Genomic DNA, 27,583 nt, shown 5'->3' on the forward strand with positions numbered 1-27,583 from the left:
GCTGGTTTTAGAAAAGGCAGAGGAACCAGAGATCAAATGGCCAACATCCGCTGGATCATGGAAAAAAAGCAAGAGTTCCAGAAAAACATGTATTTCTGCTTTATTGACTATGCCAAAGCCTTTGACTGCATGGATCACAATAAACTGTAGAAAATTCTGAAAGAGATGGGAATACCAGACCACCTAACCTGCCTCTTGAGAAATCTGTATGCAGGTCAGGAAGCAACAGTTAGAACTGGACATGGAACAACAGACTGGTTCCAAATAGGAAAAGGAGTACGTCAAGGCTGTATATTGTCACCCTGCTTATTTAACTTCTATGCAGAGTACATCATGAGAAACGCTGGGCTGGAAGAAACACAAGCTGGAATCAAGACTGCCGGGAGAAATATCAATAACCTCAGATACACAGATGACACCACCCTTATGGCAGAAAGTGAAGAGGAGCTAAAAAGCCTCTTGATGAAAGTGAAAGAGGAGAGTGAAAAAGTTGGCTTAAAGCTCAACATTCAGAAAACGAAGATCATGGCATCTGGTCCCATCACTTCATGGGAAATAGATGGGGAAACAGTAGAAACAGTGTCAGACTTTATTTTTTGGGGGCTCCAAAATCACTGCAGATGGTGACTGCAGCCATGAAATTAAAAGACGCCTACTCCTTGGAAGAAAAGTTATGACCAACCTAGACAGTATATTCAAAAGCAGAGACATTACTTTGCCGGCTAAGGTCCATCTCGTCAAGGCTATGGTTTTTCCTGTGGTCATGTATGGATGTGAGAGTTGGACTGTGAAGAAAGCTGAGCGATGAAGAATTGATGTGTTTGAACTGTGGTGTTGGAGAAGACTCTTGAGGGTCCCTTGGACTGCAAGGAGATATAACCAGTCCATTCTGAAGGAGATCAACCCTGGGATTTCTTTGGAAGGAATGATGCTAATGCTGAAGCTCCAGTACTTTGGACACCTCATGCGAAGAGTTGACTCATTGGAAAAGACTCTGATGCTGGGAGGGATTGGGGGCAGGAGGAGAAGGGGATGACCCAGGATGAGATGGCTGGATGGCGTCATGGACTCGGTGGACGTGAGTCTGAGTGAACTCCAGGAGATGGTGATGGACAGGGAGGCCTGGCGTGCTGCGATTCATGGGGTCGCAAAGAGTTGGACATGACTGAGCAACTGAACTGAACTGAACTCAGCCTGGCTGTCAGGGCAATGAGAAAATCAGAAGCTTCAGATCTGACTGCTGACAAATCAATAAGCAACTTTAGTCAGCCCAGAAGGTAACAATCTCCCTACTGTGTCTCTTCAAGCCCAGGGAGAATTAAATTTTTAGAGGCAAAGGTATTTCTGCATAACCTCTATGTACCAAAGCCACCCATAAAGACACTGAAATATGGACATTAAAAATTTTTTTTAATCTGTATCATAGCTTTCAGCTATAACTACTGGTACTATTTTGTTATACTATATAGCCTTTCAGACTTTTTAAAAATGCTGGTCTTAACCACAGAGACCACATTATAAATGCTGTTTTGCAATCTGATATTTTCCAATGTCTATAGAAAAAATTCTTAGCATAAAATTACTTATTAGGGCTTCCCTTGTGGCTCAGCTGGTAAAGAATCCACCTGCAATGTGGGAGACCTGGGTTAGATTCCTGGGTTGGGAAGATTCCCTGGAGAAGGGAAAGGCTGCCCACTCCAATATCCTGGCCTGGAGAATTCCATGGACCGTAGAGTCCACGGGGTTGCAGAGTCGGACACGACTTTCACTTATCAGATAATAAAAATATTTAAAACTTTTATACATGTTGCCAAACTGCCCCCATAGTTTTGTACTAACTCGTACTCTTACCATCAAAAAACTTGAGTGCATGTTTCTACAAACAGACCAAATTTTTCATTTTTGGTGATCTGGTTAGGAAAGCATGTATTTCTTTATCCAGTAGTGAGTTTCAATATATTTTCACAAGGTGAACAGTCATTTATGTTTCTTTTTTCCTCAATTTTCTGCTTATCTTTTGACCACTTTTTTGTTAGATCTTTTTTTTTTTCCTTAATGACCAGAATTACACAGATTTTATAAATATACCTGCAGGCTTAAATAGAACACACTGCATATAATTTTCTCGCTATATCAGAACAATGGATTTTTAATCAAAGATATTTATGAGAATCAGTAAGGAAATTTACAAAGATATTTATGTCCTGAATTCTACCTTAAACACAATCAGAATCCCCTGTCATCCTTAATTATATATATATATATACACCTATATATAAGTTGATTATGTACTCTCAAGAACCAATGATTTACATGCTTTATTAACAGCAGTTGTGCAGTTGTAGCTGTAGTATTTTAAGACACGATATACTTGGGAATAACTAAAGTACCCAAACCCATTTTCTTCTATATTAAATAACCTTGATTGCTGTACTGAATGTTTGTGTCTGCATTACAGTTATTCTACTTAGTCCTTTGTGACAAATTCTTTTATTGCCGTTTTTCACTTCTGTGGTAAACACAGCATATAATTTTCATTTTTAGAATATTTTAAATATATGTAAATATCCCAAGGAAATAGGAAAGGTAAGGTAGGATAATCTAAACTGCTGCTGCTGCTGCTAAGTCGCTTCAGTTGTGTCTGACTCTCTGCGACCCCGAAGACGGCACCCCACCAGGCTCCCGTCCCTAGGATTCTCCAGGCAAGAACACTGGAGTGGGTTGCCATTTCCTTCTCCAATGCATGAAAATGAAAAGTGAAAGCGAAGTCACTGAGTTGTGTCCGACTCTTCACGACCCCATGGACTGCAGCCTACCAGGCTCCTCCCTCCATGGGATTTTCCAGGCAAGAGTACTGGATTGGGGTGCCATTGACTTCTCTGAAACTAAACTAGGAATGGCTTAATGAGAGAGAAAACTAGAGATCACTGACCTTATTTCACGAGATCAGATAATAGTTGAGATGCTGAGATTTTGCACAGACAGGAAATAGGCAATTTTTGTGGTTAGTCCAAAAGGGATGATTGCTTTCAAATTCTAAGAAATGAGTAGCCTTCTCATGTTGATAGGACCTCAGGTAAGGAATACGGTTTCAGAGAAAGATAAAATCTGGTTAATCTGTCCAAATTGTGCTCATACTGAGGAATTCAAAGACATAAAGACCATCCATGACAGTTTAAAATCCAGGGGAAAAAATTTCAGGATCAAACTGGAAATGTCTTTCTTTCAGGAAATCAGGGATCAACATAAGATCTATAGGGATAGGACAGATCTTACTTTACTTAAGTAAAGGCTTTTGGGAGAACTTAAGGACTATGCCATGAGCCAGAAATTACAAATTTAACTGGATTTCGGGTTCAAATTTTGAAGGTTATCAAGACTAATTTAATTTTGTTAATTATTATCCTTTAAAATTCCATTAACCTTTATGAAGTCCTACTCACATTTTTTGTTTAATTAGTAAAAACTGTTTTCACTGAAATCATCCCTTTTTAGAAGTTATCTTCAGACTTAGTACATTGGTCAATGTTGCCAGACTACACTGAGATCACTTACACTTAAGCTCAGCGCTTACAATAAAATATCACCAACCCTTATTGAAAACCTACAAATATGTGTTGTTGCTGTTCGGGTACTAAGTCATGTCTGACTCTCTGCAACCTCATGCACTGTAGCACACTAGGCTCTTCTGTCCCCCACTGTCTCCTGGAATTTGCTCAAACTCACGTCCGTTAAGTTGGTGATGCTATCTAACCATCTGATCCTCTGCCACCCCTTTCTCCTCCTGCCTTCAATCCTCTCCAGCATCAGGGTCTTTTCCAATGAGTTGACTCTTTACATCAGGTGGCCTGATACAAATTTGGCCTGAATTTCACATTGGTCACTGCCAATATTGAATAGAAGGATACAGAACAGTAACTGTATTATAGGCATAAATACATACATTTTAATCCTCCTAAAATCTAACAACTTTTTCCCAATTTAGAAAAATCACCAAAACCTGAGACATACATAATTCAGATCAAATCTCTTCAGATGGAAAAAAATGAAGTCACACACAAAAATGGCACCTGGGTGAAGAAATCTTTTTCTCTGATTTCCAAGGAAATGCTTTTCCTGCCATGCTAAGGGATTTTAAAAAGATAAACATCATTATTATTATTATTTAGATTTTAGGGCTTAATTGTGATATGTCATTCATCTGCTTCAGAAAAGCTGACCTGAGATGTCTTCTCACCTAATACAGAATCATGTAATGTACACTGACTAGCATTTAGAGGTGCTTACACATTCTACTTTACCATGTATCTGTAGACAGAATTTCTTCTAGTTAACTGTGTGTATGTTCACACACATAATGCACCCTCCAAATGCTACTTTTACAGTACTGTTGCATTTATTTCTGCTATTTTAACCAAGTGTCTTGTGCTTTAAGTATTTTCTCAGAATATTTTATTTCAATTCTAACATAATCACAATAATATGCTAGATAGTACACTGGGAAGGTTCAGCAAAAGAAACCGAAACTGCAATCTGTGAATGTAGAGGCCATGTAGCTTTTTGAGAAATACTGTAAAAACACCTTTGTGTAGCACCAGCCTGGGTAACTAAGTTAGACAGCAAATTTGATAAGTGTGATTTATGTGGACAGTTTTCAGATAAATTCCATATCTGCTTTCATGGCCAATTTAGCTGGAAAAGTTTCCAGATCGTATTTTTAGGCAAGAAAGCTTCCTCACATACACTCATGCTTCAGGTTCAAATAAATTTCCATTAAGAATGTTTAATGAATAAACAGAACAGATTAAGTTACCAAACACTCAGAAGTTCTTAAAACTTCATTATAAGTAGCTTGATAGAAGATATGAACTAAACCATATGTAGTTAAAGAAATATCTAAGAGAAAATATCAAACAGTAAATGCTAAAAACTTATTTATAAAGAAATATTCATTTCATCAGTTTATAAATTTAACAGATATTAAAAATTATGCTGCTTCTGTCCAATAAAGTTTTAAAGTCACATAGCAAGCAACAAATATCTATACCATTAGTCTTAAAATATTGATTATAATGAATTTTATTAGAAAATTCTGAACGGACTTCTGATAAAGGGTCTTCTCTTTCATATTAAGTATGATATCATAATGAAAAATAATTGTTAGCAATACCTACTCAGGGATTCTCATTTTTGACACATTCATTCTAGTTTCATAAAAAATTATTAATTTCAAAAGGTATTTTGTTGTAGGTTTAAAAAACTTTGTTTTTATACAGTATATCTTTAGAAGCACTTCATGTTACTCAAGAACAGCACATTTTCTACACACTTTAAGAAATGTTCCATTGTCAACACAGTAATTAGATTATATGATACTTAAACAAAACCACTTAAGTTATTTGAAATTCTGCGCAATTCCAGAGGAAATATGAAAAATCTAATCAGATGCAGCTAAATCCATCCTGTCAAATACGTACCTACTTCTACAATAATGATGAAGATAAACAACAGAGAACAGACTATAGAGAAGGGAGATCTTCTCATATACAGATCAGAAGCTCCCTTCCTCATTCCCACACACAGTAAGCACAAAGAAAAAGAACCACACGGTTCTTTACGCAGAGAAGTAGAGACATAAATGGAGAATTACAGGGCTACTGAGAAAAAAATGACACAACTGTAGAGTAGGGAGTGAGCAAAGAAGGGAGCACTGAGGCAGAGCAGTACTCACAATAAGGCAGGCGAGAGGGCAGACAGAAACGGGGACACTCTGCAGAGGGAAAGACAAACGCGCCCGTAACAGATCTGGCTTTGCTGATAAATTCTGGTTTGTAACAACTTCCCTACAAGCAAATGCTTTGTATCTAGTTCAAATTCCTTGTCCTGCAGTCTGATCCATTCCTCTTATTTGATGTTCCATAAACATTAAGTTTATTATCTTATCTGCTCTAACATTTCATACAATAGCTAAATCTTGATCATTTATGTTGAAAGAAAAGGTATATTATCTAAAAGTAAGAAAAATCACTGACACTTGGTTTGGGGATAATTAATCAGCTAAATACACACACACAAGTCCACAAATCCATGCCCTGAATGCTCCCTTTCCTCTTGGCCCTCTCCTGACCGCTTCAAATGAAACAGAATGAAGACTAAAATAGGTAACAGAAAGCAATCACTAAGAGTTGCTCTATCTGAAAATTCTACCCTCAGATTCCCAAGACTCTGGAGAACTGTTTGGCTCTAAGGGTAAACAATAAAATTACTCAAGGAAGCTCATCTCCGTTTCCGAAGATCTTTTAAAAGCAGTGGAGATAACCATCTCCCTTAGATTAGTTTTGTTATCTTCACTTATTGCTATCATTTACCTCACATGAAAATAGATTCTAGGGACCTATTCAAGCATTAAGATTCTTCCACCAATTCTTTCAACCTATCCTCAGAAACTTCTGTAGTTCAACCAACTTCATGACTTCTTCCTGAGAACTTCTATTAAAGATTTCTTTTCTCCTAAACTGTATAGTCAAACTGACTATTCAGGTGAGGAACTTAATAGCATAGAGGTGAGGAAATTATGGGGCTTCCCTGGTGGCTGAGTGGTAATGAATCTGCCTGCCAATACAGGAGACAACAGTTCCATCCCTGGGTTGGGAAGATCTCCTGGAGAAGGAAATGAAAACCACTTCAGTATTCTTGCCTGGGAAATCCCACAGACAGAGGAGCCTGGCCGGCTACAGGCTACAGGTGGGAAAAGAGCCAGAAGCAACTTAGTTACTAAACAACAACAAATGAAAAAATTATACCAGTTTCAGTACATCTATCCACTGAGCTGAAATTAGAACTTCCACTTAGGAAATCCTTGCTTAAGTTGGGATGGGTAGTCTTTCCTTTTTCTTTTTAAATTTAAGGAAATAAAGACCCTAAACAGTAATTAATCATTAACACATTGGGTTACAAATTAAAAACAAATTCTAGACAAGTATACAAGCAAAGACAGTTGAGAGAGAAGTCAGAGCAAACATCTTAGCTCCAAATATAGAACAATGGAGAAACACCACTGAAATGATTACTGCTCAATCAGGTACAAAAATTTCATGATTTTTCTCTAGATAAAACTGTAATGAATTTGGTGAGCAAGAAAAATAACTAAATTTGAGGTCAGAATATCTGGGTCCTGGTTATGGCTTGGTTTACTTATTACTGCAATGTATGTCACTGGAAAATCTACTTCAGTCTCTGGACCTCTCTATAACACGACTGGGTTTGACTTGGATATTATTTCACAAACTTCTGTTAGCAATCCATTAAAAATGTATATTCTTTAATAGTAAATGAAACAACTGACAAAGAATTCATCTCCAAAATATACAAGCAGGTCACGTAGCTCGATACCAGAAAAATGAACAACCCAATCAAAAAGCGGACAGAAGACCTAAACAGACATTTCTCCAAAGAAGATATACAGATGGCTAATAAACACATCAAAAGATGCTCAACACCACACATTACTAGAGAAATGCAAATCAAAACCACAATAAGGTATCATCATCTCACATGGTAAGAATGGCCATCATCAAAAAGTCTACAAACAATAAATGCTGGAGAGGGTGTGAAGAAAAGGGAACTCCCTTGCACCGTTGGTGGGAATGCAAACTAATACAAGCACTATGGAGAACAGTATGGAAATTCCTTAAAAAAACTAGGTATAAAAGTACAACACAACCCAGCAATCCCACTATTGGGCATATACCCCGAGGAAACCAGAACTGAAAAAGACACATGTACCCCAGTGTTCAATGCAGCACTATTTACAACAGCAAGGACATGGAAGCAACCCAGATGTCCATTAACAGATGAATGGATGAGGAAGTTGTGGTACATATATACAATAGAATATTACTCAGCTATAAAAGGGATGCATTTGAGTCAGTTCTAATGAGGTGGATGAATCTAGAGCCTATTATACAGAGTGAAGTGAGTCAGAAAGAGAAAGACAAATACCGTATATTAATGCGTATATATGGAATCCAGAAAGATGGTACCAACGATCCTGCATGCAGGGCAGTAAAGGAAACACAAAGAACAGACTTTTGGATTCAGTGGGAGAAGGAAAGGGTGGGATGATTTGAGAGAACAGCACTGAAACATATACATTAATAGATAACCAGTGCACATTTGCTGTATGACACAGGGCACCCAAAGCCAGCGCTCTGTGACAACCCAGAGGGGCAGGGTAGAGAGGGAGGTAGGAGGAGGAGTTCAGGATATAGGGAACACACATATACCTATGGTTGATTCATACTGATGTATGGCAAAAACCATCATAATATTGTAATTATCCTCCAATTAAAATAAATAAATTTTTAAAAAAGAAATAAAATGTGTATTTATCTTTCAACTCAGTATGTACAGCCCTATTTGAAATAAAGATATATGAATACTTAAGTGCAACATAATATACTTTAATCTACTTTATTCCAGTTCTTTAAAAACTTACTAGGTAGTAGGATGGCTAAAATTAAAAAGATATGTAATAATAAGTAGAAGTGAGAATGCAGAGAAACTGGAACCCCCACAGGCTGCTGGTGAAAAGGTAAAGTAGTACAAGTACTGGGGAAGGTATACCAGTTCCTCACTAAGTTAAACAAAATTACCATTTGATCCAGCAATTTCATTCCTATGTATACATCCCAAAGAACTGAAAACAGGTATTTAAACAAAAACTTATACATGAATATTCATAACAGCATTATTCACAACAGAAGAAAGGTAAAACTACCTAAATGTTCCACCAACCAGATGAATGGATTAAACAAAACATGGTTATTTCCGTACAGTGGAATATTATCCAGCCATAAAAAGCAATGAATTCCACAACACAGATGAACCCTGAAGACATGCTATGTGAAAAGAAACGAGTCACAAAAGCCACATACTGCATGATTAGATGAAATATTCCAAATAAACAAATACATAGAAAGTAGATTAGGGTGGTCAGGAGTTAGGGGGAGGAGAGAATAGGAAGTAAATGCTAATGGGCCCAGAGTTTCTATCTGAGGTAATGAAATCACTCTGTATAATGGTGATGCCTGCACAATCTTGTGAATATATTAAAAACTCATAAATTATACACTTAAAAGAGAATTTTATGGTATATGATTTAAATTTTAATAAAGCTGTTATTTAAAAAATGAAATAAAAAATTACTGGTTAAAATCCACAAGCTAAAAAAAAAACAAAACAAACAAAAAAAAATCCACAAGCTAATTTCTTGGACTAAAAAGTTAGATCATCTCTGGTGGCTTCTGGTTCTTATAAGTTAGATTTTAATCAAACTTACCATGTACAATGGGCTTCCCTTGTGGCTCAGCTGGTAAAGAATCCGCCTGCAATGCAGGAGACCTGGGTTCGATCCCTGGGTTGGGAAGATCCCCTGGAGAAGGGAAAGGCTACCCACTCCAGTATTCTGGCCTGGAGAATTCCATGGACTATATAGTCTACAGGGTCGCAGAGAGTCGGACACGACTGAGCAACTTTCACCTCACTCACAATGTACAATATGCTTTTATATACATGCTTTCTTTTCACTTGGTCCTCAAGAAAATACAGAAACTGAGACTCAGGAAACTGAAATAACTTGTCAAAGATCAATAGCAAGTGACGGTAAAAAGTATTTAAACTCTACATTTGACTCCATGTATCCCTGTACTTTGAATATGCAATGATGTTGCACATTTCTGAACATATTTGCTAGGGTGAAAAAGTTAAAACCTATTAATACTTGTATTAACAGGTGGAATGAAGTTTTGACACATGGTGTCAAAGACCAAACAGTACAGCAGTTAATTTTTTTCTGTAGAATTATGCATATTTAATAACCAAACACTGTATGACTATACATATATTCTAATGAATTTTTTAATGTTTATTTTAGGTTAGCTCTAATCTTAGCAATATGAACAAATCAAAAAATCATCAAACAGTCCCAACATTTTAAATATTAAGCTTAATACCAATAGATTTAACCAGTTCACTTTCAGAAAAAAAGTCCCTCAAAGGAATGGCTAATAAAATTTGGAAATAGTTATAGAAGTTGAGCAAAAATTTAATAGCAAGAATAATTAACTTCTCAGAAATAGTATGAACTGGAAGTTTATTGGCACTGGAATTTTTTTTGTTGTTGACTTTAAATAAACTTTATTTTAAAAGCCAATCAAATGAAAGTTCATCACAATCCAGCACAATTCTAGTATGTCCCATGATCAACCAAAAGTCAAATAACATCAGAGAGAAATGTGAAGAAATACTTAACTTTATAACATCAAATACAAGAATACTATTGACTTAGCATTAATAGTTTGAATATGCAGAGACACCTGGCAAAAATATGTAGGTACTAATAATGATGAAACACAGTATTATTAATAGAAAAATATTTTATTTATCCTAGTTTTCTTCCCCTCAGTGTGTGTGTGTGTTTTAAATTTTTTCTTATCACTAACAGCATCTGGTGAAAATTAGAAAGCCCTTAATCACAAATTTCAAGAATGTCCTTATCAGCCACAAAACCTATAACTTGCTATGGGTGTGTGTTGAGTGGGTGTGTGTGCGTTTCCTAAGGTCTCTTCACAAATGTGATAATCAGTCATGTCTATGATAGACAGCAATGTTTCCTAGTTATTCCCTTTAAACAGTCTGTCTACTGTATTTACTTGACCCAACTATCAGTTATCTGTGATTACAAAAATCAATGAAACAGTGAAAGCTATAAAGACATCTATCTGAGCATAACCCTATTCTCCCTCATTCTACTCTAACCTACATTCTGCTCTTTTCTCAGAATTTTTCCTCACAAGGTAGTTTGTATCTTTACTTATGAAAGAGAACAAGACAATGATATTTCATTCATAGGAAGTTTTAACAACTCATGTCAATTTTAAGGAAGGCTCCTTAATGTATCAAAATTCTTATAATTCATGCTGCTGCTGCTGCTAAGTCGCTTCAGTCGTGTCCGACTCTGTGCAACCCCATAGACGACAGCCCAACAGGCTCCCCCGGCCCCGGGATTCTCCAGGCAAGAACACTGGAGTGGGCTGCCACCTCCTTCTCCAATGCATGAAAGTGAAAAGTGAAAGTGAAGTCGCTCAGTCAGGCCTGACTCTTAGCGACCCCATGGACTGCAGCCTACCAGGCTCCTTCATCCATGGGATTTGCCAGGCAAGAGTACTGGAGTGGGGTGCCATTGCCTTCTAGTAATATTAATTATTCATTTAAATTTCCCACATCACTATTTTCTAATTTTCAATAAGATTCTAAGTGCTTTTACATAAGAAAATTCAGTTCATCCTTTCCAAATATTTTCTATCAATTCATCCCTGCACGTTTAATATTATACACTGCCAAATTTATAAATACTTTTTAAAAGTCACCACCCAGACAATTAAAGTATCCAGTCTTTCCAAACACACTTTCAATTCTTTAATGAGAATTCCCTCTACTCACAGATAATGACGATGTATCATTTGGAAACTGAAGGCTCCCTTTCAGAGAAAAATAAATCAGTTGCCCCATCCTTGCCTCATTTAAAACAAGGTTGCTGTTTCTGGTTGTGAAAAAAGCTGAGAAGTTGTCTCCTGGTGTGTGCATATTAATCTAAACACTGGCAGGGAGACTTATATGACTTTAGGGAGTACTGTTGTAGTTTGATGTGTTAGCAAATTACAAACAGGGAAAAAATGTCTGGTACAAAGCTATTATACTTCATTTTAAAGTGAAGACTTAAAACTGAGTACATTCAAAAACTGAAGATTTGACTGACAAAAACAACTTTATAACTTATGATAACTTTTCATGCCTCCTACAAATAACACACCTGTGTTGAGTGCATTGAAATTAAATCTATCACTCATTTCTCAAAACACGAAATATTCTCCTTATCCAAGAAATGACTTACAGACAGCTGGTACTAAATTCCAAATTACTTTAAAATAAATTATGTAAAACAGCCTTAAGTTCAAGGATTACACAAAGATAATTTTTAAAACCACAGTGGGTTGCAAGTCGGAAGAAAATATAGTTGTCCTTTAACTACACTTGTAGAAAAACAAACCAAGCAACAGGTCTTCAATTTTCTGTGGTTAGGCAAGAAAATAAATAAAAATTTCACAAGTGAATTCTGTTTCTTCATGGAGATTACATGAGTCTTGTCTACTACATGGACATTTATGCCTAATTCAATTAAAGTAAATGGACAAATACATTAATCTCAAAGAAATTTAAATAGAAACCCAGAAGACTCAAACTTAGGCTTGGGTTGGATATATTACAATGTAAGTTTTCTTAAAAATAATGAAGTGGTATGAGATGATGCCAATAAAAGGCAATGATATATTTTTACTCTAACAAAACTCTTAAGAAAAAACAGCATAAAATTCCTTCATATAAATGCATTTTTAAAATACATAATCTCTCTGTTTTTACTATAATGCCTTTCATTATTACCATTTAGGCATTTTTTGCACACTTCATTATGACTGAATATATCTATGATTTCTTAAATTACAGAAAAACACAACACAATGCCTTCTGTCAAGAGATATGAATCCTTTGTAAAGGTATAGCAAAGAAAAAGCAGTTTTTATGATGTGGCAGAAATTGTTCTAGACTGCAATTAGTATATATGGTAAACACATAAACAAATATATAGTACACATAGTACTTTTACAAACACAGATAGTAAATAAGGTACTTTTATATACAGATAGATAGTATATGGTACATTTATATAGATGATTAACTTTGAATAAGTAAGAAAAAGATGTTGTACTCTTGGTAGCCAAAGCTCTGGTTGAGTGAAGAACAAGATGGATGTCAGTTTCCACTCAAACCCTTTGCTCTTTGCAGTATAACAACTGCATATCCAGATTAGGCAAATTAAAACTTGGCCCTACTACTTAGCATGGAGTCTTACACAAGTGATTTAAATAAAGTTCAATTTCTTTTTCTCCAAAATAGGTATTACAGAGCCCTGTTAACAGAGCTACTGTAGAAATTACACAGAAAGGCATTGCTATAGCATCAAGTAAAGGACTCAATAAACACTTAAATAAATGGTAAAATAACAATGAAAACCCTCTCCTTCCAAAGTGAAGTATCTGTCTTTTCACATCTATAATTATAAATTATTAAGAAATAAAAATATTTCCTTTGAGTTAGCCTGGTTTTAATGGAATACAAGTTAATGTACACCACTGACACTAGTTCAGAGATCTCTCTTTTGTGTGTAGAGGAAGAAAGAGCAGTAAGTTCAATGGTAAAATACTTAAGTTTGGAAATACCCATTTGACATCAATCTCTCTTATAAATTCACAATGCCTATCAGTATTCTAAAGGCTACAAGAAGTACTGTAATAAGAAGCTGTTTAACTTATTTAACCCCTGTTCTCAAAATCTGATCACAGAATTCTTTTATATCTGTAAATACATCACGTGCATGGATGCTAAGTTGCTTCAATCGTGTCCAGCTCTGTGCAACCCTATGGACTATAGCCGGCCAGGCTCCTCTGTCCATGGGATTCCCCAGACAAGAATACTGGAGTGGGTTGCCATGCCCTCCTCCAGGGCATCTTCTGGACCCAGGCATCGAACCTGCATCTCTTATGTCTCCTGCACTGGCAGGCCCAGGTTCTTTACCACTAGCGCCACCTGGGAAGCCCATTAATATGTCATAGCAGTAGTTTTTGGTTTTCCTCACAAAATGAAATTTAGGAATAGTTAGTATAGGGACTTTAAAGCCATGTTTTATGCATATTATGCCAGAGAAATAACACCAAGTTTTTCTCATTAATAATTATTAATTATTTCATAAACCTTAAATCAGAAATTCAAAACCTGAAAATTCCTTTTCAGTAATTTTTATATAAAACTTGACTTTGAAATGAAATGTGAATTTCAAGGCTTTAAAGGTCAGGCCTTATATAGGAATTTTTACTTCAAAGATTAAATATAAAAATCACATTGTAGCACATATCCTGAACATTTAGGATACATGCTCCAGTTCTACATGGCTAACAGAAAACAAGTTATATGGCCTTTCTAAGAAAAAAACTGATCCTGGTCTGAATTCAAATTGTTATTACTTACATTCTTTATATAACTCTTCCCTCCTATACACATTTATGTTAAGGCGAGATAAACAACAACAAAACATTTTCTAATTCTTCTACTGTTTTTACTTACCTAATATTTTCACAGCATAATGAGGACTTTCTAAGACAATTCCTTCCTCTGTATCAAATATAGGGTTATCTATTCCAGTTTTTGGAGGAATCTGGGCTAGTTTCTTAAGTCTCATGGAAGAATTAAGGTCAAGTTCTTGTTTTTTCCCTTCTTCCTCTCGCCTACGCCTCATGTCCTCCTGTTGTTGGCGAATTCGTTCCAGCTGTGCACTTCGACGCACCGGCATCATCCTGGTGCCCAAATCTCCAGGGCAGTCAACAGCCATCTCTCGGTGCTTCTGATGTTCCTCTGGTGATGCAAGATCAACATTTTTTACTCCGTGGTCTGATTCCTCAGTAACATGCCCATTCATATGGGATGTTGTCATGGTTATCTATAAAAACCTGTACCACTCTTTATAAATCAATTTTTCCTATAAAGCCAATCTCTTGATTCTGTAGTATAAAATCCATGTTACTTCAAAAAAACAAAACAAAACAAAAAAAAAAACTTCTCACATCACATAATAATGCTATGAAAATGTATCCATGAAGGAAATCTAAGGGGAAAGATGGGGGGGAAAAAAAGTATAAGAATTACAATATAAAAGTGAATTTACATCATCTACTTCCAATCTCTATTGCTAAACAACATAGAAAATATCTCAAAAGTATATAATATTATTTTGCTATATAGATTAAATTTTTTCATTTTACAGAACTGAGGAAATCAAGATGTTTCAAGAAAAAAGCTGTCTCAAGTATTTGAAGCATGTTGCTTAATTTTACAGCTGAGAAAAATGAAATATTAGAAAGTTTAGCAAAGCAGAAAAATAAGAAAGTTCTGGGTACTAGTTTAGTAGAGAATAAGATATTTAAGGTATAAAGATATTTTAATCACCTTTATAGTTGTCTCAACATAATATTCTACAGTCAGTTAATATACACGAGTCTGAAATCCCTTCTTGCTGCTGCTACTAAGTGGCTTCAGTCATGTTCGACTCTGCAGCCCCATAATGGCCGCCCACCAGGCTCCCCTGTCCCTGGGATTCTCCAGGCAATAATACTGGAGTGGGTTGCCATTTCCTTCTCTGATGCATGCATGCAACATGCTAAGTTGCTTCAGTCATGTCTGACTCTGTGTGACCCCATGGACAGCAGCCCACCAGGTTCCCCTGTCCATAGGATTCTCCAGGCAAGAATACTGGAGTGGGTTGCCATTTCCTTCTCCAGAAATCCCTTCCTAGTTAACTGCTAAAGAACCTGGCATACAGCAAGTTATGTTGTCAACTCACTTGAGATAAGGCAGCACTGTAGGGGACAATTCACTTTTTAACAGTTTATGAAAAAGAAATGAAAAAGAAATTTTAATTACCAGCTAAGGCATCTACAAGATAAAACCACCTCTATAAGATAAAACCACACCTATAAGATTAAAGTGAGAAAACGACTATGTTTGTTATTAGTCTTTATAATTGGTTACACTAAAAAAAGAATTAGGGTTAATTCTTTATGAGGATTCACTTAGAGAAAATGGTATTATCTGGTACCACTCAAAAATGTTTCAAAGTCATACTGTACAGCAAATAAGAATATATTGGACTTGGAGACCAGAAAACTGCATTTTAATTCTGGATCTGCTATTTCCTCTAGTTTTATGACTTAAGACTAGTTTCTCTGAACCTCGGATTCCTTTGGGAAATTTATTCACAGAACTGTTCTGAGTTTCAAATGAAATAATGTATATAAGTTTTAGAACTAAAAAGTATTTATACTTTTAATAATTCTTAGTATTAATTTGATTCTATTTATTTTAAAAATCCAACATATTTTAGACAAGAAAAATATTTTACTGGATGACAATGGCTGTTTCATCAAGCCATTTCTTGGGCATAAATAGGCAGATTGTTTATATAAGTATAAACCCACATACTAAATTAATTAGTCTTCTCTTGCTCAAGACTTTCAAAAATATTTACAATAATAACCTCCTTGAGTTAAGCTGCACTTCAGTTAATAGGTTTGTTAGAGAACATGCCAACAAAGCAAAAGCTTAGTTTTCAGACAATATTCCTAATGCCAGCCAATCTCCTTTCAAGCAAACCACTTGTCACAGATGGTTTAACACAAACCCACCTAGACTACCAGGAAAACCACTAGACCAGCAATCAGGAAAATATTTAATAGGTGCAAGCTACATGACCACAAAAATTACATCTTCACAAGAATTCTGGTAGATTTTTCTGTCTTCCATCCAAATTTTAGTTTCACTATTTATGTGAGCTACATATAAATACCTTATTTATCATTAACTTGCCTTCTTTTTCATTAAAAATGAGAGCTATCAGAATGTTAGATAATTCTTACATTTTATAATATTGATTATCGTTATTATTGTTGTTATTCATTCGATAAGTCATGTCCAACTCTTGCGCCCCACTGACTGTAGTCCACCAAGCTTCTCTGTCCATGGGATTTTCCAGGCAAGAATCCTGGAGTGGGTTGCCATTTCCTTCTCCAGGAGATCTTCTGGACCCAGGGACTGAACCCGTGTCTCCTGCATTAGCAGGTGGATTCTTTACAGCTGAGCCACTAGAGAAGCCCTGTAATACTGATAATATACAAATACAAATTTAACTTATTTAATATTTTCATTACAAGGAAACAGATATTTATGTAGGAGCCACTGTATTGCTATATTTAACTTTAATTTTTAAAATTTAGGAGCATATATACTTTCAGAAAATTAAAACTTTCAACTTTCTCTATTTACAACATTTATAGGATATTAAAAATCAAATTTAATAGAATATTTTACTTATACATATGCTTATCTACAAAAATTATTTGAAATTAAAACTTAGCTTAAAAACTAAGTTTTATAAGATTGTATCCATACTCACTAATGTGAAATCATAATTATGCAAGAGAAGTTAGGCCAGGTAATTTCAGCTGAAGTTCTAATGCCTGGACTATGATCATGCTTGTCCACCTGGATCTACTCTTTTACTCTCAGGAAAGTTTCTGCAACCTGATAGTAATCCACTTAAATCTCCATTTTGGTCATTTCCCTTAGAGTGTTCATAGTCCATCGGAGAGACAGCAAAGAAAATGAATGATCATTCTTCCCAGTCGATTTCTCATTAGATTTTCAGTTTGTTAAAAATGGGTCATTCGTGTCTTCTTTTTATATTCCTTGGGCTGAACACAACACGTGTCATATAGAAGATGCCCATCAGGTATCTGTTCAACTGAACTTAGACGTGTCGTTAATTCACAGATGATGGGCTCTAAAATTTAGTCTGTGATAAAGAGACACAGCAAATCTCACAACATAAGGATACTCTCTTCCAGCAGCATTAAAAAAAAAAAAAAAAAAGATTAAAGATTAGCCAGATAGAACAATCTGTTCCAGGCAGAGGGACTCATAAGACCAAAAGGAAGGAAGAGCAAGAGAATGTGGCAGCTGTAAAAGTAGGAAAAGAACGCAAAATGGCTGGATGGGACAATGGGAATATGCCATACATGAACAATGATAAAACAGGCAGGCAGGGGGCCAGATGGAAAAGGGTAATACCTAAAGACTCCGACCTTTACCCTGAAAGTAGTACGAATCATTTTAGAATTTAAAGCAGGGGAAAACACAATTACACTCACTTTTAGATAAATATCTCTCTGGTAGAAGGCTAGAGGACAGACCGAAGGATGGCAATGAGACCAATTGGAGGGTAACTCTAAGAAACGGGGTCCTAAACTAAGATGGTTAGAGTGAAAAAAAGCCACATTAAAGAGTATATAAGTTACAGAATTACTAAAACTTGGGATTTCTATTACATACAGCAGGGCAAAAGGAAGAGAAGAAGGATGTAGTAACAGCAGCAGTAGCAGTATTAACAACTACATTTACTGAGCTCGTAATTCTATGCCATATACTATTGAAAGCGCTTTACACAGTATTCAATCACTTAATCCTTGCTACAACTCTAAAAGTACTTGCAAATATGCCTATTTTATAAATGAGGAACAGGGACTGAAGTAGGCCTTGAGGACAGGATGAAAGAGTAAGAAAAGAAGCCATATGAACCAAAGACAAAAAAACATATAAAGTTTGGGGAAAGCATAAACAAAGCTAGTTGAATTATAGCGGTCAGTTTGTACAAGAGAATACTGGCAGGAAAATTTGACTGGGTCCAACTTACAAAAAGTCTTATAAATATAAGTCTTTAATCTCAAGGCAGTAAGAAAGCCATCAAAGGTTGAAAAAAGAGGGGTGATTTGAACATAAATTTAATTGAGCACTTACCCTTTCCTGAGGTACTAAAGCTACAGAGACAGGGTCCTGCCCATTAGTTTATCTACCAAAATTTCCCACAGGAATCTAGAAATTAATGTGTCCAGAACTAAACTTATATTTCCCTTTAATCTCCTCTACACTCCTCGATCCTTTTCCTCCGTTCTCAACTCTAATTAATGCCACTATGTCTCCCCAGTTACCCAAGGCAGAACAGCATTTAAGAGTACAGGCTCTAGAACTAGACTGTCTAGAACCTAATCCTTGTCTACTTTTAAGTCTCACCTCACATACATCCTCCTCTGGATTTTCGTAATTTTCCATATTGGATATATGCCTCCTCTTAATCCCTATCACAACTTCGATCAAACTCAACTATAGCAGTCTGTATCTGTTTGTCTGCCCCACCAGACTAGAAACTTTTGGAAGTCAGGAATTACACTGACTTATCTCTGGATCTGTGACACTGCCTACCTCGGATAGGACCAAGCAAACTGCAGGCTTTAAAATATGATCCAGGCGCTATGATTTCATGGACACTATCTTTGGGTCATTAGGTGGACAGCAATGTCGTTAACCAAGACGGAGAATTCAAGAGAAGGGAATGAGAGAGAGGAGGAGAAAAATTAAAGGGTGTTACAGGTTTTGTTTTAACACAATTTCAAGGTGACTATATGTCATACAGATAAATGATCTAAGGGATCTTACTGATCTGCATAGCCCTGATAACTAGTAAGGGATAAACACCTAAATAGGCATATGAATAAACTATTCCTATGTTCAGAACATCTGATGGCTTTCATATTGCCTAGAGAATAGAATCCAAACTCACAAGGTAAAATCCCAACTTTCTAACTGTATCTTTTACTACTTCCCTGTGCAAGTCTTCTAAGTTAGCTTCCTCACTTGTACCTGCCTATCCCACATCTTTCTCTTCCTGCCCAAATGCCTTATGAACTAAGAAATAAGAACTGCTTCTCCTTTCACGTTCTACTTTCAAGATCTACCACAAGCCACTATTTCAAGAAAATTTTCCAGATCACCTCAATTAAATAATGATCTCACAGTACGAAAACTCCAAGACTTAATAATAACACTCATGAGTTAATTCATGAGGTGCAAGACAGACTGTTCCACAATCAAAGAAACATTATGCTGTGTCCCATAGTTTTAAAATTAAAGATTATAATTTTTGAACAGACAAACCACGAAATTACCAGCTTATTTATGCAGCCAACACATAAAAATAAACAATGAAAGAGTACCAATCCAAAGGAATTATACTCTCATTCTCAAAAAAGAAAACAAAAACCAATTCCTTTGTTTGACGATTCGGAATTGGAGGTGGGTAAATGACTGAACTAGAGAATTACCTCCTTATATGTAAATAAAAGACTGCCTTATGCAGCTAAAGTAGTTACAAGCTGCTGGCCCTAAAGAGTATCCCTCTCTTCTCTATCCTCTAATTATAAATTAACTGTTTCAAAAACACCTTGAAGGCCCACATTTCAAATCCTCATCAGAATCCCAGCTTATACATCCCACCTCATGGGACTGGGGGTGGCGAGGGGGTGTGGAAAGAAAAATATAAATAAATAAAACAACTCTCTTTATGTATTCCACAAAAGAAGAAAATGAATTTTCAGGCTCACAGGCCAAAGCTATTTCAATGCTAACTTCAAAACTAGCAAGAAAAAAAGGCCTCTGCTTCTGTGACTTGAATACAGAAGAAGGGGGTAAAAAGAAGCTAAGTAAGTTTCAGTAAGTACAAATGATTGAGAATGGGGGGCCTGAAATAGCCTGAGGGATACAGGCCCACTGAAAACTCCATACCAAGAAACAAAACCACTTATATGAGAGCCAGGAAACACGAACTGCTATAAGAAGGTGAGTTCCGATATAATCAGTATCCTAACTTTTAGGCAGAGGGAAATGTAAAACATACACTTCATGGGCATAAACACACTTGGTCTAAACTAGCATCTAGAACTCCAGATATTTTTTTTCAAGTCATCCTTCCTCCCCTTCTCCTAGGAGTAATGCCCTTTGACCAGCAGCTGGAAAGTCTCATATTAAGTGATCAGCATTCCTCTGACATTCTCAGAAGTTGCACTATTTGTTTCCATAGAGACAGCTTTGTCAGCTAACACAAAATTCAGGCCAAGAATAGTGAAAAGAACTTACATTATGCAAATCGGAAAGTTCTTGTAGACTATCTTCTTAGTTTTTTCTGATTTTTTCGCAAAACTCAGACTTTCTTACTCTGTAAAACAGAAAAGAGACAATCAAGTGTAAAAATCTGCAGAATCTTTTAGAGAGAGGGAAAGGACAGAAAAATTAATTCAATATGATATACAATTCTGTTTCCAGATAACTCGGATTTCTCAGTATAAAGCAATAAAAATGCACACACACCCATCACTAATGAACATCAATTAAAATCAATGTAAATTACCTGAAGTCAATCATGAGAAAGAAGAAGGGTATGACCCTTCTGTAGACTATTTTTAATGACATTTTTTATCTCTAGGTAAGGCTCAAACAGAAACGCAGTTTAAGGGATTGCTTTCTTTGCTTTAACTACAACTTCTGGATCAATTTTGAACTTTATAAACGGTTTCATAAGGCCAAGAAAATGATAAGTTTAGGATCCAAAAAGAATTTGACAGAAAGGAACCAAAGTTAATTTAGAGGGGGAAATGTTAACGCGACATTGAAGACCAAGACAGAGAGGATTCTATCCTGCTGCTGCTGCTAAGTCGCTTCAGTCGTGTCCAATTCTGTGCGACCCCAGAGACGGCAGCCCACCAGGCTCCGCCGTCCCTGGGATTCTCCAGGCAAGAACACTGGAGTGGGTTGCCATTTCCTTCTCCAATGCATGAAAGTGAAAGGTGAAAGTGAAGTCGCTCAGTCGTGTCCGACTCTTTGTGACCCCATGGACTGCAGCCTACCAGGCTCCTATGTCTGTAGGATTTTCCCGGCAAGAGTACTGGAGTGGGGTGCCACTGCCTTCTCCGGATTCTATCCTAATGGGAGATTATATTTTGAATAACACAGAACAAAAAGCAAATACACAGTAAGATGGCTTCAGAGAAAGGAGTACAGAGAAAGTAGAATTGGGTTATGTAATAAACATGTTTGGAATGATGTTTGGAAGGTTCAACATTAGATAAGATGGTCAGGAAAGGTCTATTTTAGGAAGTGATAACTGAGCTGAGACTTGAATGACCAAAAAAAAAAAAAAAGTCAGCTGTGGGAATATCCTGAAATAAAGGGTTCCAAGTTGAGGGAACAGAAAGTACATTTTTACATGGATGTCACCAGGAATCTCAATTTCAATATATCCTAAACTGACCTCAACTTCTTCCCTACTATTGTTAATTATACTACTATCTCCAAGATGTTCTAATCAGTTGCCAAGATCTGTTGATTCCACAAGCTTTTTAGAATCCACTGAAGAGTGGCAGAATATGCCACTACAAGATACTGTAAAGAAAATGAAAAGGCAAGTTATAAAAAATGAGAAATACTTGCAAAATATTTATATTCACTATAAATACTCTTACAACTCTGTAAGTCAAATGATGTAACTGTTTAAAAGAGGCAAAAGAATTTGACCACCAGAGATATACAAACAACAAACATTTGGAAAAATATTCAACATCATTAAGTATGCTAATAAATCCACAAGGAGATACTGGCACAGGATAGACAGAAATCAATGGAACAGAATTAAGAGACCAGAATAAACTCCAACATTTACAGGTAAATCAACAAGAGTACCAAGACAAATTAAATGGTGGGGGGGGGGCCATAAAAAAAAAAAAAAAAGAAAAAAAAACGGTCTCTTAAAAACGCTAGGAAAATTAGATATCCATATGTCCACATGCAAAAGAATTAACTGGACTCTTACCTTATACCATATACAAAAATTAACTCAAAACAGGTCAAAAACACACACATAAGAACTCTATATAAAACTTAATTTAGGCATAAATCTTCATGACCTTGATTAGGCAATGGTTTCTTAAGATACATCAAAAGGAAAACAGATAAATTAGATATGATCAAATTTTAAAACCTTGTGCTTCAAAGGACACCATGAAGAATGTGAACAATGTGTACACAAAAGGAGAAAATATTTGCAAATCATTTACTTGATTCAGGACTTTTACCTGGAATATATAACAAACACAACTCTATAGTAAAGACAGTCTGATTTTAAAGTGGGAAGAGCCCCTCAACAGACATTTCTCCAAAGAAGATATACAAATGGTTTTATTAAATGTATGCATAAAAAGATATTCTACATTATTAGTCATCAGAGAAACAGAAATCAAAACCATGAGACACCACAATACCCACTAGGATGGCTAAGACTGAAAAAAAAAAAAAAAAGGGAAGAAGAAGCGCTGAAACTCATACACTTCTGTTGGGAATGTCAAAGGGAACAGTTTTACACTGTGAAACAGTCTGGCAATTCCTCAAAAGGCTAAACATAGAGCAACTCTACTTCCAGGTATACAACCAAGAGAAATGAAAAAAACCTTGCACAAAAATGTTTACAGCAGTATTAACACCAAAAAGGAGAGGGAAAAAGTCCAAATGTCCGTCAACCGATAAATGAATAAATAGTATATCCAAAATGAAATATTACTGAGCAATAAAAGTACTGATACATACTACAACACTGATGAACTCTGAATACAGAAGTGAAAGAAGCCAGTCACAAAGGACCAAGTACTATATGATTTCATTTATAAAATGTCTAGAATAGGCAAATCTAGAGAGACAAAGTAGATTAGTGACTGCTGAGAGCTGGTGTGTGTGTGTGTGTGTGATGGGAGGGAATGGCTAAGGGATGCAGGTGTGTGTGTCTTTGTGTGTCTGTGTGTGTGTGTGTGTGTGATGGGAGGGAATGGGTAAGGGATGCAGGTTTCTTTTGAGGGGTGATGAACATATTCTAGAAGTGATTGTGGTAATGATCACAGAATTCTGAATATATGTAAAGTCACTGAACTGTACACTTTAATTGGATGAACTATATATACATGGTATCCGAATCATAACTCAACAGAGCTGTTAAATAATACAATGAAATACCATTACAAACAGGACTACCCTAGTAGCTCAGTGGTAAAGAATCTGCCTGCAGTGCAGGAGACCCAGGTTTGATCCCTGGGTTGGGAAGATCCCCTGGAGAAGGAAATGGCTAACCACTCCAGTATTGTTACCTCGAAAATCCCTTGGACAGAGGAGCCTAGCAGGCTCCATGGATCACAAGAGTCAGGCACGACTTAGCAACTAAACCACCATTACAAATACAACAAAATCACTAAAATCTAAGACTGACAACATTAAGCTTTGGAAAGGATGTGGAGAAACTGAAACCCTCATACTGGTAAGAACATGAACTGGTGATCAGTTTGACAATTTCTTAAAAAGTTAAACATAGACTTATGATATATAATCCAGTGATTCCGTATGAGAAATACATATTTTTATTTGTAAAAAAACAAAGATCTAAATGGAATATTCATAAAAGCATTATTAATAATGATAGCTTTAAACTGGACACAATTCAAATGTCCTTCAGCTGATGAAAGGACAAATTTTAAAAACTGGAATACTATTCATTAATCCCCTGGAGAAGGATATAGTAACCCACTCCAGTACTGTTGCCTGGAAAATCCCATGGATAGAGGAGCCTGGTAGGCTACTGTTCATGGGGTCACAAAGAGTCGGACACGACTGAACAACTTTACTTAATAACATGGATGGCCTCAAAAACATAATGCCAGATATAAGTGTACATTCTAGATGATTCCATTCATATGAAATTACTAGGAAAGGCAAAATGAGTGCTGTTAGAAAAGCATTTTGGTGGATTCCTTCAGCTGAGGGTGGCCGTAAAAACTGGCTATGATAGGAGATGAGGGAACTTTTTCGTGGGATGGAAGTGTAATAAAACTAGATTTCAGTAACACCTACATGATATAAATTTAACAAACTCAAACTGTACTTATAAAACATGTGAATTTTATACAACATAATACCTTACAAAAATTGTTTTCAAAATTCAGATTGAACATGTAAAATTAATGAATTTTAATGTATTACACTTACTGAGCTGATTTTAAATAATACATTTAAAACTGCATCAAATGGTATCTTAACAAAACCAAGTTTTTGAAAAGACAAAGTCATATACTGACATCACATAAAAAATCCTATTTCATCAATAAATGTTTAGCTCAATGCACAGATTCTACTTTCCAACAATGAATGCCCTGTGCATCATCTTCACAGAGAAGAAACTTAGCTATATCTAAAACTAAATACAGTTTAAAACTCAAACAGAACTGATCCCTGAATGACACAGGATACAGGAACACTAACCTTCTGTGCAGTGGAAATGAATAACCTATAGGAGGTTCTCCATATAGGTGATTTCTCCATATCCACAGTTCTCCATTCATGGATTCAACCAACTATGAATCCTGTAGTACTGTAGTATTTACTACTGAAAAAAATCCACCTACACTTGAACCTGCACAGTTCAAACCTGTGTTGTTCAAGGGTCAACTATATGTAGGCTACTCATGAAAAGCATTAGCTTTGAACTGGAGGAATCAATTTGCCTGACTTCAGGCTCTACTACAAAGCCACAGTCATCAAGACAGTATGGTATTGGCACAAAGACAGACATATAGATCAATGGAACAAAATAGAAAGCCCAGACATAAATCCACATACATATGGACACCTTATCTTTGACAAAGGAGGCAAGAATATACAATGGAGTAAAGACAATCTCTTTAACAAGTGGTGCTGGGAAAACTGGTCAACCACTTGTAAGAGAATCAAACTAGATCACTTTCTAACACCGCACACAAAGATAAACTCAAAATGGATTAAAGATCTAAATGTAAGACCAGAAACTATAAAACTCTTAGAGGAGAACATAGGCAAGACACTCTCCGACATAAACCACAGCAGGATCCTCTATGATCCACCTCCCAGAATTCTGGAAATAAAAGCAAAAATAAACAAATGGGATCTAATTAAAATTAAAAGCTTCTGCACAACAAAGGAAAACATAAGTAAAGTGAAAAGACAGCCTTCCGAATGGGAGAAAATAATAGCAAATGAAGCAACTGACAAACAACTAACCTCAAAAATATACAAGCAACTCCTGCAGCTCAATTCCAGAAAAATAAACAACCCAATCAAAAAATGGGCCAAAGAACTAAATAGACATTTCTCCAAAGAAGACATACGGATGGCCAACAAACACATGAAAAGATGCTCAACATCACTCATTATTAGAGAAATGCAAATCAAAACCACAATGAGGTACCACTTCACACCAGTCAGAATGTCTGCGATCCAAAAATCTGCAAGCAATAAATGCTGGAGAGGATGTGGAGAGAAGGGAACCCTCCTACACTGTTGGTGGGAATGCAAACTAGTACAGCCACTATGGAGAACAGTGTGGAGATTCCTTAAAAAATTGCAAATAGAAATGCCTTATGACCCAGCAATCCCACTGTTGGGCATACACACAGAGGAAACCAGAATTGAAAGAGACACATGTACCCCAATGTTCATTGCAGCACTGTTTATAATAGCCAGGACATGGAAACAACCTAGATGTCCATCAGTAGATGAATGGATAAGAAAGCTGTGGTACATATACACAATGGAGTATTACTCAGCCATTAAAAAGAATACATTTGAATCAGTTCTGATGAGATGGATGAAACTGGAGCCGATTATACAGAGTGAAGTGAGCCAGAAAGAAAAACACCAATACAGTATACTAACACATATATATGGAATTTAGGAAGATGGCAATGATGACCCTGTATGCAGGACAGCAAAAAAGACACAGATGTGTATAGCGGACTTTTGGACTCAGAGGGAGAGGGAGAGGATGTGATGATTTGGGAGAATGGCATTGAAACATGTATAATATCATGTAAGAATCGAAATGCCAGTCTATGTCTGATGCAGGATATGACACGCTTGGGGCTGATGCGCGGGGATGACCCAGAGAGATGTTGTGGGGAGGGGGGTGGGAGGGGGGTTCATGTTTGGGAACGCATGTACACCTGTGGTGGATTCATGTCAATCTATGCCAAAACCAATACAGAATTGTAAAGTAAAAATTAAAAATAAATAAATAAATTTAAAAAAAATAAAAATAAAAAATAAAAAAAAAAAAAGAAAAGCATTAGCTCAGAAATTACTACCGACAACTTAAGCAAAAATATATAAATTCACCAAAGATTTAACTGAGACACTACTTTTCCCAATTATTCTTTATGAAAAACTAAACATACTTAAAAAATATTTTTAAAAATAAAAATAATATATTTGAAGTAAGATTAATTCATGAAGTACAATGTAAAAAAAAAATTTTTTTTAAGTGGCAAAACAGATTTATACAACTGACAAACCAAGTTCCTTAAGAAATAGACCAAATGCAAATATCCTGGGTTTATTTTTTAATGGAACTTTTGACAAATCCTATAATAAGGGAATTTTAAAAATTCTACCTAATTCATGGTTTCAGTTTCAAATTAAGGAACCTTTATCATCCAGATAACTGCATTCCAAAGAATCCATTGCTATCCTCAGTTTTAAAACTATTTTATTTAGAATGTACTATGTCAGACAGAACACAAGCAAAATTCCTTCATTTGAAAAATATCCTCAAAGGAGAAATCAAATGAGGAGGTAGGAGAAACATACAATTTAAAGGTACTTAAAACCAATTGCTCTCACAGACAAAAAAAAAAAAAAAAAAAGGAAGATAGGATTCCTGTTCAATTTAACTGGATATCAACAGGGCAATGTCAATAGCTTAGAAGACACATCTTTCTCAGATGAAAAGTTTCAAAGACTTAGTAGCTTTGAACATTCCTGGCAAAAGCTGCATATAAAACATATCTGCAACAGAAAGATTTTAGTTTTCAAGCTCCTATTCTTAGTCCGTAATTTTAGGCCACACAATTGCCTTGAGGTTAAAAATAAAAAGACAACATGGAAAAAATACTGCTGCATTTGTAAT

The 27,583-nt window shown here is 36.0% G+C and overlaps 1 protein-coding gene across 2 annotated transcripts in view; it reads right to left on the minus strand.

Annotated features, from left to right (window-relative positions):
- PALS1 (protein associated with LIN7 1, MAGUK family member) overlaps positions 1–27,583 on the minus strand; it is an 81,937-nt gene that overhangs the window by 33,495 nt on the left and 20,859 nt on the right. The window contains exons 2-3 of one of the 2 annotated variants that reach the window (XM_040226243.1): positions 20,692–20,770; positions 14,239–14,526 (exon numbers count right to left, since the gene is read on the minus strand). In XM_040226243.1, the coding sequence (XP_040082177.1) occupies positions 14,239–14,503 (265 nt within the window). In that variant the 5' untranslated portion in view covers positions 14,504–14,526; positions 20,692–20,770. Of the gene's footprint in view, positions 1–14,238; positions 14,777–20,691; positions 20,771–27,583 lie in introns of both variants that reach the window. The other variant, XM_040226242.1, reaches the window with a different exon arrangement.

The sequence above is a fragment of the Oryx dammah genome, unplaced genomic scaffold (assembly GCF_014754425.2).
Source record: "Oryx dammah isolate SB20612 unplaced genomic scaffold, SCBI_Odam_1.1 HiC_scaffold_26, whole genome shotgun sequence".
NCBI lineage: Eukaryota > Metazoa > Chordata > Mammalia > Artiodactyla > Bovidae > Oryx > Oryx dammah.